The following is a 14,422-nucleotide window of genomic DNA, read 5'->3' on the forward strand; positions in this document are numbered from 1 at the left end:
AAAATTTTGATAATGGTTTTCATACACATACCTTGTCCATGATGTAGAGGCCTATGGGACATTCATTGACGAGGTAAGGAAGGAGGATGGTAAATGTGATCTGCATAACATACCAATTTACATATGTATGCCTCCTTGTCTGTTCAGTCATCTGCACCCAATAAAGTTAACCTTCAACATATTCTTATAGCCTACATATTCTTACCTCTTGGATTGATACCCATTGAATTGTGTCCATTTTCTGTTTTAGAAATATTTGCACAAATGTGAAAAGATAGACATTATCGTCATAAAACAATATGAATATAGATCATACAAGGGACAAACCTGACCTTAAATTGAGGATATCTTTACATTTTTACAGTTAAGTGCCTGCAGCTGCTGACCTTTCAAATTAAAATCAGAACGTTTCAGTTGGGCAGTTAGGTTCCTGCAAGAACCCCCTCCAACTAAGGAGGTTCCTCGATGAACCCCACCACCTATGGGGTTCTTGGAAGAATCTTTTGGGAGCCATTTTCAGTGCCAAGAACCCAAAGGTTCTTTGAAGAACTTTGAGGATCTTAGAAGAACCCTTGTTGAACCCCTAATTTGTGCAGAGTGTGGAGCCCTAAAAACACTTTTAGTGGGGACAGAAGGGTTACAATCTGTAAATAGTTGTTTCAGATGCAATGTGTGAATGAATTAGCAGTCGAAACGCACTCCAGTTGTTATCCCTGATATTCAGGTTGATTTGCTCATATGTGCTTTATTTGGTATATATGTATATATTTTCTGTATATAATGATAAAGGAAAGAAAATATTCTAGGCAGAGCATGCCCAAGGCTTGTGGCTGAGCAGCACTAGAGCGAAATTGGAGCCGGAGAGAAGGCTGGCAACAATTTACTCTATTACACTCTGCTCTATTACACTCTGCCCTATTACATGGCATTCAAAAGCAGACATTCTTTAGGCTATCAAAGAACTGTCATTCAAATCAATGGATAGAATCAGGGAATGAACGATTGCAGCAACCATTACTTGGTCTGACAAGCTGCATAACAAATGAGGCCTAATTAGACAGAAGAACAATTATCTAGTTTGAAGGACTTAGTATCTCTTTTCAACAACTTTTTTTTGCTAAGTAGTTAAAGAGATAAGTCGTTACTATCTCTTTCAAAGTCGTTCAAACGAGATAGTCAACATTTTTAAAAATTACAATTGCCTCGGGCTTTCATATACACTATAGTCTATATTGTAGCGACGATTATGTGTATAGCAGTAGCTTTTGTGTAGTTCTCCAAGCAGAGACTTATCTGGCAACGAAACAGTACATTCGGCCTCATTTACTGCTGATACGGCTAACTTGCTTAAACAAATTTTTTTTTACTGACAATTGAGATGAACAAACTATGGCATAAGGGGACGACAAGCGAATAAGAGGAAATCCATCATTTCGATTAAGACATTAATGAGCGCGCTAGGACGGAGGTAGTTAATATAACTATTTGTTCAGCACTTCGAAATGAACACAGACAGAATTCAGAACACGGGCCGTTCTTACAGTGTTCTCCCTGTACACCAAGTCAGAACCGTTGGCTAAATAAAGGGGGCATATAAGCAGACAATGAAAGTTCTTACAATATTCAATGATTACATTTCTCAAAAACAGGTTATCGGCTACATCTGCACCACCAAGTCAGAACAGTAGGCGAAATTAAGAGGTGAAGATAGACAAAATGATTAGGGCGAGGCACATGGGCTACTTGTAAGGACCGACGATGGAGAAAAGAAGCAGGTATGGGGAGTAGACCATTTAATATGGAACACCAAACAGGACAGAGACAGCATCAGAAATGGGTATCCAAAGACGAACTAACATTAATCCTGAAGCAGGGAACAGACCTTGGGAACAGACAGATATAGGGGAGGTAATGACATAGGTGATTGAGTCCAGGTGAGTCCAATAATCGCTGATGCATGTGACGGGGGAAGGCAGGTGTGCATACTGATGGTGGCAGGAGTGCGTAATGCTGGGGAGCCTGGCACCTTAGAGTGCCAGGGAGAGGTAGCGGGAGCAGGCGTGACACTACTAACAGCTTACTACACCACATACAGTTAGTATTACTTTCTTAGCTACAGTATACACATCTCCCTGGTATATTACATTATTTATGCAGAAGCATACAAGACATTTTTGGACTCATGTTGTTGTGCTGTGCTCACTTGAACAGGAAGGTGGCACAGCGGTCCTTCGTGGGCAAATTATGTCATCAAACTTTGTCCTCGAAGTCTGGCATTTTCTGGATTTATGGTGCTTTCAAGTCAACTGGGAACTCTGAAAAAAAATGTAGAATCATGATGACGTCAGTGATCTTCAGGTCGTAGCTCTAGAAAGAGGCACGAGTTCCGATTTTACAATTCTGAGTTGGATGAAAGTTCAAAACTTATTTTCCCAGTCATAGCTTGTTTTTCCCGAGTTCCCAGTTGTCTTGAACTCACTTAAGTCAGATTTTGCAGTTCCGAGTTAACAGTTGTTTTGTGCGAAGCACAAATCCTGCTTCATTGACAGCATGGCCAAAGTTGAATGTTTATCATTTTAAACTAGGAAAAGAGATCCGTAATCTTAAACTTGGGACCACACAGCCACTCCACTGAATAGCAGGCTAATGATTTCTTTGCAATGCTTGCAGTTAGCCACTGATTCCAACCAAACCACTCATTGTTGAATTTGCGATTTCCAACTTGTTGTGTAATGTTTATGTCCAATGGCTGATGAGCATGGATACGTTCGATCTATATTTATCTCTTAATTATTTCTCTTCATATGACAAAGATGACAAAAATGGATTTGCTATTGGATTTGTTATGCTAATGATTTCTTTGCAATGCTTGCAGTTAGCCACTGATTCCAACCAAACCACTCATTGTTGAATTTGCGATTTCCAACTTGTTGTGTAATGTTTATGTCCAATGGCTGATGAGCATGGATACGTTCGATCTATATTTATCTCTTAATTATTTCTCTTCATATGACAAAGATGACAAAAATGGATTTGCTATTGGATTTGTTATTAGCATAGAGCTAAGTGTGCTAAGGTATCCAATGGGAATAGCTAACATGTGGCATTCTATCATGTGAAACTACGTCTATGATTTTAATTGGCTGATACAGATTTTGAGATGGAGAAAAGGTTCAAGTTTAAACTTAAACCCAAGCTTAAGTTTAACATTTTCTAATGTTCGGAAGTATGGACCTAGTGAGTAGGACAAACTGACCAAACCAGGTTCCAGCTCACGATGGGGTGAGGTCCAGTACATTCACAGACACACGACTAGGGCATGGGGACAATGGCAATGAGTTAGTATACTAATACCTGGATGAGAAGTTACCCTACAGATGTTTGTAGTATGTCCAGGTGTACTTCTATAATGTGTATTGTATAATGAGACATGAACACACAAACAGATGTTGAAGGTGGCCAGGCCTGATGTTGAAGGTGGCCCTTAGCAGCAGAGACAAAGGCCACAGCTGAAGGGAAATGGAGAGTGGATAAACACACCCATGGACCAGACAGAGTATGTAACATCCAGAGTCAAGTTATTTAACTTTAAATTCCCCATTTCAAGAGATAGCTAATTCAGGAATGTCAGTCATGGAAAATAATTCAGATATATTCCAATGGATATGTCTCATTGCCTTGTCTGGCATGAAATTGTGGAGATCCCACCTGTCTGAACAAATCTCTTACGCATACTTTCTCTCTGCCCACATAACACTGAATATTATATGTTCAGTTACACAAGAACGTAAGTTAGCGATCTTAAACCAAATAGGCTTACCTGCATCATCTTCCTAACAGATGCTGTTCCCAAACCTAGAACAGAGAACAGTCTGTTATTACCATGTCCTGTAAACTGTGTCATTCTTATACCTTGCTGAATGAGGTGATATGAAATGTTATTCTCCAAAGAGCACAGATGGGATTACCTTACTCACCCATCCCTGGAACAACCTATATTAGAGGTATGAATTATGATATAGTGAATTGTCAGATTACACGAAATTGCAATGGTTAGACCATTTATTTTGGGTGAAGAAGGCAGTTTAGGTAAGACATGATGAGGCAAAGAAATTAAGAAATTAAAGCGTGCGGAAATGTATGTTTGAAGAAGGTTGGTAGCCATGACATTAATGTGTAACTAGTATTACAGAAGCATTACCACCCTGCATTCCACTACTGGCTTGCCTCTGCAGTTAAGCATAGTTGGTCCTGGTCTGTCCCTGGATGGTAGATCAGATGTTGCTGGAAGTTATAGAACAGCACATGAATACAACACAGAAATTTGTTATAAGAATAGCATAAACATAAACATTTCCCTTACACTAGTAAGGACAGGCTTTTTTTAGCCCCTGTTCTGTTGGTGAAAAGATTACTAAGTCACGGCATATAAAACAAACTATATTCCTTTGTATTCGAGGGTGAGTCCCGGAGATGTACACTGAACAAAAATATAAATGCAACATACAACCATTTTTAAGATTTTACTGAGTTACAGTTCATATAAGGAAATCAGTAAATTGAAATAAATTCAATCTATGGATTTCACATGACGGGGAATACAGATATGCATCTGTTGGTCACAGATAACTTACAAAAAGGGTAGGGGTGTGGATCAGAAGACCAGTCAGTATCTGGTGTGACCACCATTTGCCTCATGCAGCGTGACACATCTCCTTCGCATAGAGTTGGTCATGCTGTTGATTGTGTCCTGTCGAATGTTGTCCCACTCCACTTCAATGGCTGTGCGAAGTTGCTGGACATTGGCGGGAACTGGAACATGCTGCCATACACGTAGATCCAGAGCATCCTAAACATGCTCAATGGGAGTGCTAGGGGGTGAGTACACAGGCCATGGAAGAACTGAGATATTTTCAGCTTCCAGAAATTCTGTACAGATCGTTGCGACATGGGGCCATGCATTACCATGCTGAAACATGAGGTGATGGCGGCGGATGAATGGCACATACCATAAACCTCACTTCCACCATGAGGCACTCTGTTCACAACGTGGACATCATCAAAACACATCTGGTCGGTACAGTTGAAACCGAGATTCATTGTTGAAGACCACACTTCTCCAGCAAGCCAGTGTCCATCGTCAGTTACGACACAAAACTGCAGTTAAGTCAAGACAATAGCGAGAACAAGATGAGCTTCCCCGAGACGGTTTCTGACAGTTTGTGCATAAATTCTTCGGTTCAGGGTGGCTGGTCTCAGGCAATCCTGCAGGTGAAGAAGCCAGATGTGAAGGTCCACCACCCCTCCCCTGAACACCTGCCCTCACCATTGTTAACAGATCTGTGGGAAAATGGTGGGCGAAGGACTACTGTTCGCCCCCCGCTACCCCTATTACAGCAGATGGGGCGACAGTGTTAGCTAACCAGCTAGATTGCTAATTAGAGACACTGTGTGCTAGCTAACATGTTCGTTAACTAGATAGCACACGGTGTCGCCCCCACCTCTTGTGTACCAGACGAGCTGGCTCAGCTAGCAGTATCCTTTGTTCCCGCTTACCAAACACATGCCCTCGCCGTCATTAACGGCACTGCAGGAACAAAGAACACACTCAACCGGTGTATGGCTAGCTAGATACAGTTGTCGCTACCACCCCTTCTTCTGTGGGGGTTTATCGGCAGCTAGCATCCAATGTTATTGTGCATCAACACCACCTATTGTAATGAAGCAGCCTCGCTTCCAGCCTGTCCTAACAAATAACTGTAGCAATATAAGTACAGTGGTTTCTGCAGATGCAGTAATGCCCGTATTGCAGGTGGCAATTGCACCCTTCTCCCCTAACTTCGACTCACCTCAAGCCAGAAAAAAAAACATGCCAAAGACCAAAAAGAAATGTCACAACATATGCGCAAACTTTTGACTGGGGAGCATATGGTAAAAGTTATATTTAACCTTTAACTCAGCAAGTCAGTTAAGAACAATTTTTTTTTTTACAATGGCGGCCTACCCCGGCGACCACGCTAGTGACACCTCTAGCACTGAGATGCAGCGCCTTCGACCACTGCGCCACTCGGGAGCCCAATTTACCTACGCCAAAATCTGCAAAGAATAAATTATAAACCTCGGCAGTAAGGCTACACAATGCAGGAAACAGTCCCCTCAATGGATTGTCATGTTGGATTGACCAATTTAAATAAACACAAGGAAAACAAGTTTATTTCAATATCTGCACATTTGACCTAAAAAAATCCCAATAATACAAGGGAGGAGAGTTCTCTGTAGTCTGTGCATAATCACATTGTCTGATCATACAATGAAATTGACATTTAGCAGCAGGTAAAAAACTAAACAAATGTCACAACATAAAGAAATGAGCATTTCTACAGTGACCTTAACCCATTGAACAATATTTACACCACATGCCACTGTGCAGTAAATGTACAAATTGACTGGTTACTAACTCTTAATAGCAATCTGGTCATGTGTACCTTATACCAACTTCTCTACGAGAGGCTTTATACTGTGAAAGGTCAAGGTTTTCACCCTCCAGCTACAAGTTTTCATGCCTCAATATAACCTACAAGGCAGAGCTTCAGGTATCTTTTAAACACAGAAGGGAATGTAAACTCAGTCAACCATTTAAAAGAAACCCATATTTCCATGTGTGTAATAATTTCATCCATCAGTAGACAGGTTAAGACCAGATGTCCAGAAGATAGAGACTAGCCATTTTAACCAATCAAATTACTGTAGATAACTGTTACCTGACCTTTTCCACATGACCCAAACCCCTTATAAAAAAATTAAAACAGCATTTAGCCTATATTTCCCTCTGTCCTTTACATAGAAGCCTAATTTAGGCTTAAAAGGCTGTGCATTACAAACAAATATATTTCCTGTGTTTAATATACATATTTCCACACAGAGGTTGAAATACTGACATTTTGAAAAAGGTGGTAGTGTAAGAGCTGTTTTAAAAGACTGCCTCAGAGTTTTGGCCTGTCTGGTAACGTCACCAATAAGAAAGAGCTCTGTCAATAGATAGTTCTGTTTTACCCTCCCCACTCAGATCACTCCCAGACAATCCTAGCAAAATTCTTGCTTGAGGAATTGCTCTTCACCAAGAAGCTATTTGTTTCCTGTAGACGACTTTAATTGAACAGTAACATACTTAATTGTTACCCAGAAATTATTTTATAGAGAATGAAAATAACAGCTCCATTGGACCTTTAACTGTATGGTTTGTATAAAATCCCAACACTCAACGTGGTGACTCAGTGGCTTAAAATAACTCATTCAAATTCAGAACTGACCATGACACTCAAGTAAAATTGATTAATACCAATTTCTCAGGTAATCAAATATAAACCAGCCATTTAAATGTGTGGTCTCTCAAAGTGTATATAAATGTGGGTACTCTGTTGAAATGTTTAAATCGTGGTTTACACTCTTTTTTTTACAGCCATATAGCATTTGCACACTCAATTAAGTCCTCTCATTTATGCAACATGAAAAAAAGCATTTATATACACATGTTATTTTTCCGTTATCATCCAGTCTTTCACGGATTATAAATAGGAGAAAGGAAGTATGGTAGTCCATGTCACTGCTCGTCATTTCACTTGGGATCCTCAATAATGCCTTTGCTGAGGTCCGTCATTTTGGGGTATTTCACTTTCTTCTGGTCCAGCTCGTTCTGAGCCCACAACAGCAGCTTGAGTAGCTTGGCCAGCTTGGGCGTTGACTCCCTGTTCTCGTAGTCCAACACAGCCTGGTTCACCTCACTCCACACCTGAAGAGCATTCAGAAGGGAAAGAATGGTGTGTCAATTACAGGAATACAGTCAGACAGAACACCTATAAAAAGGAGACCCCTTTACAAATGCACATTAAGGCTATGAGTAAAATATGTGAAGTAAGAGCTCTTCAACTTCAGATGTGCAAATTTTATCTTTACAGTTTCCTTACATTAGCCTTGGATGTGGTGTGGCCAAAGGCACATTCCTGATTCATGTGTGTGCAGCAAATAGCAAACAAAATAAGGATAACTATACAGGAGCAACTTTTATTTTATCTTTATTTATTTAACTAGGCAAGTCAGTTAAGAACAAATTCTTATTTTCAATGACGGCCTAGGAACAGTGGGTTAACTGCCTGTTCAGGGGCAGAACAACAGATTTGTATCTTGTCAGCTTGGGGGTTTGAACTTGCAACCTTCCTGTTACTAGTCCAACGCTCTAACCACTAGGCTACGCTGCCTCCCCATCTCATCCAAACCATGTTGCACACATGATCAACGCAAAGAGTTACAAAGCGTGTGGACATTTTGAAAACCTGTCATTTTCAATTTGGCCAACAGCAAATGCTGTATACTGGTATTATTTATTTAACTAAGCAATTCAGTTAAGAACAAATACTTATTTACGATGACGACCTAGACAGGCTAAACCCGGACGACGCTGGGCCAAGGTAAGTTAAGTCTTTTTACACTACAAAAATATGTAATGGAACTAGTATGTGTTGTCAAACTAGTGTAGTGTAAAGAGGCTCTAATAATACAATGATGCAGATTATAGACCACCCACACACACCTTCTGTCGCTGCATCATGTTAAGCAGGTCTCCAAAGGGCGACTCCTCTGGGGTATCGAAGGCAAGAAGAGCCAGCGTCCTCTCCATCTCTGTCAAGCACTCTCTGCTCTCCTCACCCTGCTCTGCCAGCTGTGTCTGGGCAAACTCCAAAGCAGACTCCGTCTCCCGCAGCCTGATTAACTCAATCAAGTGCTGTTGCTGCAAAGAGGAAGGAAATGGAGAGGGATGACAGAAGTTCAAGTGTTTTGGTGTAGGCAATGGACATCCACATCAAGATGCTTATGATTTGGACAGGAGCTGGTCCCAAAACAGTCCACTGAGGGCATCCTTACTTGCAGGTGAAAGTACAGGTAGCGCTTGGTGTCAAGCAGTTCTGGGTGTAAGTGGTTGATGAGTGCGATGGCCTCCTGTATTTGCCCCTTTAGGATCATCTCTCTGATCTTTATCCTCTCATCCAGCGAGTCCAGGTCCACACTGGGCTCGATCCCAGACTCCATGCGGAACTTCTCAGCTGCCTCTTTAAACCCCTCTGCACAAACACAGACAAGAGTGAGACAATCAAAATCACAAGAACAATCAACCGGATATAGGAAAGATCAAGGAAAAAGGTGAGCGAGTCTGCAAGTAGATGAGCTGAAAAGCCAAAGACGTTTGGAACAGAACAGTAAACTGGGATTGAGCGCGGCTCAGATTGGAGGTTGTTTTAGCAGCAAATGACAGTGTGAATGATGGTATACCTGTCACCAGGTAATTCATAATGAGCCGGTTCATGTCAGCCCTCTGTATTTGTACATTGTTCAGTTTGTCCATCCATGCGTCTTTCGTAATGTCTTCAGGCTTTTCCATGTAACTCATCATTGGATCCTGCAAAATTTGAATATGAAAAAATAAATTATGTAGCAGGTAGCTAGTTATTGCACCGACCTGCCGTTTATGTCGAGAGTGACTGAAGTAGTGTTTGAAAAACCAAAACAACGTTAGCTAGATAGCAACTCAATACAATTTAAAGCAATGCTAAAACAGTCTGGAAAGACAGACGTGAAATACAACTAAATTTCAAATTACTGTGCCGGTGGGCAGGATGTTTGGCCATTATGACAGGGGGCATGAGACTATCTAAAAAGGATTGTATTAAAGCAAATATTATTTGTCACATGTGCCAAATATAAAAAGGTGTAGACCTTACAATGAAATTCAGTTAAGTTAAATTCAGTTAAGAAAAATAAGTTAGGTAAAAAATTCAAGTAACATAGTTAAAAGAGCAGCAGTAAAATAACAGTAGCAGGGCTATCTATACACAGCGGTTACGGGCAGAGTCGATGTGCGGGGGCACAGATTAGTCAAGGTAATATGTACATGTGACTATAGATTATACCAGACGGTGGTCGAGGTCCTGGATGGCAGGAAGCTTGGCCCCGGTGTTGTACTGGGCCGTACGCACTACCCTCTGTAGTGCATTGCAGCCGAGCAGTTACCATACCAGGCAGTGATGCAACCAGTCAGGCTGCTTTCGATGGTGCAGCTGTAGAACCTTGAGGATCGGAGGACCCATGCCAAATATTTTGTGTCTCCTGAGGGGGAAATAGGATTTGTCGTGCCCTCTTTACAACTGTCTTGGTGTGATTGGACTAGGGTTGCACATTTTGGGGAATATTCAGAGGTGGAAACTTTGTGGGAATATGAAAATTAATATTAAATACCATTTAAAATGTAGATTGTTTTTTGCATTGGATAAATTTACCATATCATATGGAGACAGAAACATAAACCTTTTACCTTACTATAAGTAGGAATAATTGCAAATGATTAAATCCCAATAGATTTCTTTTGTTGTTACACTTTAATTAAACTACTCGACTCTTCACATGGGATGATTTCACTGATCAACAAAAGGGAATATTGAATGATCCGTTGCATCTCCCAAAAAATTTAACATACATCTGTAAAATGATAGTCTAGAAACTAAAGCTTTGGTAGTCTTCCTCTCAGGCTTCCATGTCTCCTCCCTGGACCTGCTCAATGTCCACCTCTTGAACATCAGACTCTGGGGCCCCATCTTCACTGTCATTTTCCAACCTTATTGAGGATTGCTCGTTGTCAGGCTCAAAAAGCCTCAGATTTACTCAGATGGCCACCAATTCTTCAACCCTTGTATTGGTCAGCCGGTTGCATGCTTTGTGTTCCCAAACAAGGACTAGTTGCTCTCTGAGGCGGCTGATGTTGGTGCGATTTGGAGGATGATTGAGGCAACAGGGGAAAGAGCCTCGGGACCCACAAAGTCCCTTACACCAGGTGGCTGATGAGATATGTTGGCACAACTGCCATATTGCATCTCCAGCCCAAAGCCCTTGCTTGAAAGTATACTTCGCTAAAGGCAGGATTACCAGCATAATTGCGGTCCAACTTGTATGCTGAGGCATGTATGGGCTTCAGGCAGAAGTCTTTGTGCTTTTTGATGCATTTCAGAACTGCAGTTTCCTCTGCTTGAAGCAACAGTGAAGTGGGCAGGACAGTACGGATTTCTCTTACATCTGTAAGCGGAGGCTAAACATCAGACAGGATGACATTGTCTCCCTCAATCCGTGCAATGGCTACTGCTATAGGTTTCAGGAGTGTCAGGCTGCTTACTACTCTCTCCCAAAATAAATCATCCAGGAGGATCCTCTTGATGGGGCTGTCCATTTCTTGGAGACTCCTTCCCCTCCAGGAGACTGTCAAACATAATGACACCACCCCAATGGGTGTTGCTAGGCAGCTTCAATGGGGTGCTCTTATTCTTCTCACTTTACTAGGGGAGGTAGATTGCTGCTATAACTTGACCCTTCACATAACGAACCATTTCCTTGGCTTTCTTGTAGAGTGTATCCATTGGTTTTCAGTGCCACGATGTCCTTGAGGAGCATATTCAATGCATGAGCAGCCCAGTCAATGGGTGTGCTGTGTGGGTAGGACTCCTCCACTTTAGACCAAGCAGCCTTCGTGTTCACAGCATTGTCTGTCACCAGTGCAAATACTTTCTGTGGTCCAAGGTCATTGATGACTGCATTCAAGTCATCTGCAATGTAGAAACCAGTGTCTGTTGTCCCTTGTGTTATACAGGTTGAGGGGTGGAGATGAAGTCTTTAAATTATTCCTTGCCCACGAACATTCGACCACCCATCAGAGATGATTGCAATAGTCTGCTTTGCTTGACCTTCACTTGAACTCTATTGAACTCTGCATTCAGCAAATGAGTAGATAAAGCATGTCCGGTTAGAGCGGTGTATGCTGGGCAAAGAACATTCAGAAATATCTTCCAATACACATTGCCTGTGAGCAGAGGTGATCCAGTTGCATACACAGCTCAAGCAAGACATTCAACAGCATTTCTGAGTACATTCCTCCATTGAGTCAAAGGAAACTTCTGATTCCAGGAAGACTATGAGCTGTTGCTATGGATAAGGTGTCGGATTCATAATTTTCACCTCGAGTAGAAGAGGGACTTTTGGCATCTTTGTTGCATTATTCACATATGATTTGGACACAGTATTTGCAAATGTACACATCTTTTCCTTTTACATTAGCTGCAGTGAAAGGTCTCCACACATCAGATCGTGCCCGTGGCATTTTCCTGAAAACATTAGAAAAAAAATTTGTTAAACATTTTTTAAATACAATTCCATGGACAGATAAATGATTAAGCAGTTACATTAAATAACCCCTTTGTAAGAAATGTTTTAAAATGAAATGTGGAAACAGGTGAATTAACGCTCAGTCAAGCAAGCTAAAACCCACATGGTAGCAAAAACTACCCAGCAGAAATGGTTAAATTAGAAATTATTTAAACACACATCACTGTAGACTACTATTTACTAGTTTACAAAAGAAATTGTCAAAATATATTCACCCTTCCAAATATTGTACTCACAACATACCAGAAAGCATGTAATCCTTGGATCAGACAGTGTAGTAGTGTGGGCTCAATAGCATCTCATTAGTGTGGAAGATCTTGAGAATCAGCTGTACATGTGATGAAATGCAATGTGCATGCAGATGGTTGCAATTCCATTGAATTGGGGATAGTTTAACCAAAATATGCTACAAGACCTAGAATTGCCATATGTGTATCCCACAAAAAAGATTCACTGTTATAAGCCAACTTCTTTGATGAATTTAAGCAAAATTCCCAGGCTTAACTTCCCATTAAATTTTTCAGGAAAGTTTCTGACCCTTTGCAAACCCTAGTTTGGACCATGATAGTTTGTTAGTGATGAGCATTTCAAGTTCCTTGACGTCCACAACCTGCTCCACTACAGCCCCGTCAATGAGAATGGGGGTGTGCTTGGTCCTCCTGTTCCTGTAGTCCACAATCATCTCCTTTGTTTTAATCACGTTGAGGGAGAGGTTGTTGTCCTGGCACCACACAGCCAGGTCTCTGACCACCTCCCTTGAGGCTGTCTCATCGTTGTCAGTGATCAGGCCTACCACTTGTGTCGTCAGCAAACTAAATGGTGGGTGTTGGAGTCGTGCCTGGCCATGCAGTCATGGGTGAACAGGGAGTACAGGAGGGCCCCCCCGTGTTGAGGATCAGCGTGGCAAATGTGTTGTTACCTACCCTTACCACCTGGGGGCAGCCCAACAGGATGTCCAGGATCCAGTTGCAGGAGGTGTTAAGTCCCAGGGTCCTTAGCTTAGTGATGAGCTTTGAGGGCACTATGGTGTTGATAGCGGAGCTGTAGTCAATTAAACAGACTTTGCAAACATGGGTCTGTTGTAGACCCACTTTCTCTTCTTACCTCATGTCAAAATATAAGTTCTGTACATGCACCATACATGAAAAAAAAAAGTAATAATTTATGGGGGGACTTTTACATTGACAGAAGGGGAGTGGATCTACAACAGACCCACCTTTGGTAAGTCTGGTTAAGGCAAGGCACCACACCATTTTCTCTTAATCATATCACAATCAACTTCTACCAGTAGAATGTAGACAAATAAAATACAAATTTGTATGATTTCTGAAATATTTTATATATAGAAATATGCAAATGAGGTGATGTCTCATTAAATCTGTGCATGTCTACATACCACACAATTTTTTTTTTCTGGACACTGGATGAAGTTAGCCTAAAAATTTTTGTTGCATTTTGTGAGATTTTTTTATTTATTTTATATATCCCATTTAGCAGACGCTTTTGTCCAAAGCGACTTACAAGTCGGCTGGGGCCACTACTTTTACATATGGGTGGTCCCAGCGGGAATCGAACCCACGACGCTTGGCGTTGCAAGCGCCATGCTCTACCGACTGAGCCACACAGACTTGTCCAGACTTGTCCATTGCAGATAAATATTTTTTTCATCTTTCTATCTGTATAACACTGAAGACATGTACATAAAAATGCATTTTTTGGCAAATAAAATGTTATCTGCAATAGAAAATGTACAGCATATCAACAATTACTCCTGGGCAAGTCTGGAGAATATATCTAAATAGAACCACACAAATGTTGGTGAATGCAGATGTTTCTGAAGCTAAGAAAACTGTGTTGGTGTGGGAAGAGTGACTTCCGGGAGCAGGTAGTTAAAGACAAGTAAACTGAAATAAGAGTACCAAACGCCTGTTTAGACCCAATCACCATCTCTTCAAAGTAAATTATTAAATGTAGTCCTGTTAGTAACACTCTACGAAATGGGCATTGAAATTGTGTAATTCAATGTAGCTAATAAGCTTGGAAATTATTGATGACCATTTTAAAAGTGGTTAACATATATAGAAACTTTAATATTTTAATGAGCTAATATGACAAACTAACGAAAATATATTTATCAAGTTATTTAAAAATTGCTTACTTTTTG

The 14,422-nt window shown here is 41.0% G+C and overlaps 1 protein-coding gene and 1 long non-coding RNA gene across 2 annotated transcripts; both read right to left on the reverse strand.

Moving 5' to 3' along the window:
* Window positions 1–2,270: 2,270 nt before the first annotated feature.
* On the reverse strand, window positions 2,271–4,714 carry LOC135527571 (uncharacterized). Its single transcript, XR_010453454.1, has 4 exons — window positions 4,635–4,714; window positions 4,202–4,284; window positions 3,821–3,855; window positions 2,271–2,315 (listed from the first exon to the last, which is right to left on the reverse strand). It is a non-coding gene; the product is annotated as an uncharacterized LOC135527571 (long non-coding RNA).
* A 1,481-nt stretch (window positions 4,715–6,195) lies between these two features.
* Window positions 6,196–13,385, reverse strand: LOC135528284 (glucose-induced degradation protein 8-B homolog). Its single transcript, XM_064957255.1, has 5 exons — window positions 9,963–13,385; window positions 9,325–9,451; window positions 8,920–9,116; window positions 8,588–8,785; window positions 6,196–7,789 (listed from the first exon to the last, which is right to left on the reverse strand). Exons 2-5 carry the CDS (start codon window positions 9,443–9,445, stop codon window positions 7,616–7,618), a joined length of 690 nt encoding a protein of 229 aa, XP_064813327.1. The 5' UTR covers window positions 9,446–9,451; window positions 9,963–13,385; the 3' UTR covers window positions 6,196–7,615.
* Between the last annotated feature and the right edge of the window lie 1,037 nt (window positions 13,386–14,422).

This window comes from Oncorhynchus masou, chromosome 33, assembly GCF_036934945.1.
Source record: "Oncorhynchus masou masou isolate Uvic2021 chromosome 33, UVic_Omas_1.1, whole genome shotgun sequence".
NCBI lineage: Eukaryota > Metazoa > Chordata > Actinopteri > Salmoniformes > Salmonidae > Oncorhynchus > Oncorhynchus masou.

Bases quoted from the DNA above. Each gene is read 5' to 3' on its own strand.
- LOC135528284 (XM_064957255.1), bottom strand. From the start codon at position 9,445: ATGATGAGTTACATGGAAAAGCCTGAAGACATTACGAAAGACGCATGG. The intron at 9,117-9,324 runs GTATACCATCAT...GTGTTTGTGCAG, and splicing joins TATGAATTACCTGGTGACAG to AGGGGTTTAAAGAGGCAGCT. The intron at 8,786-8,919 runs GTAAGGATGCCC...TCCTCTTTGCAG, and splicing joins ACCTGTACTTTCACCTGCAA to CAACAGCACTTGATTGAGTT.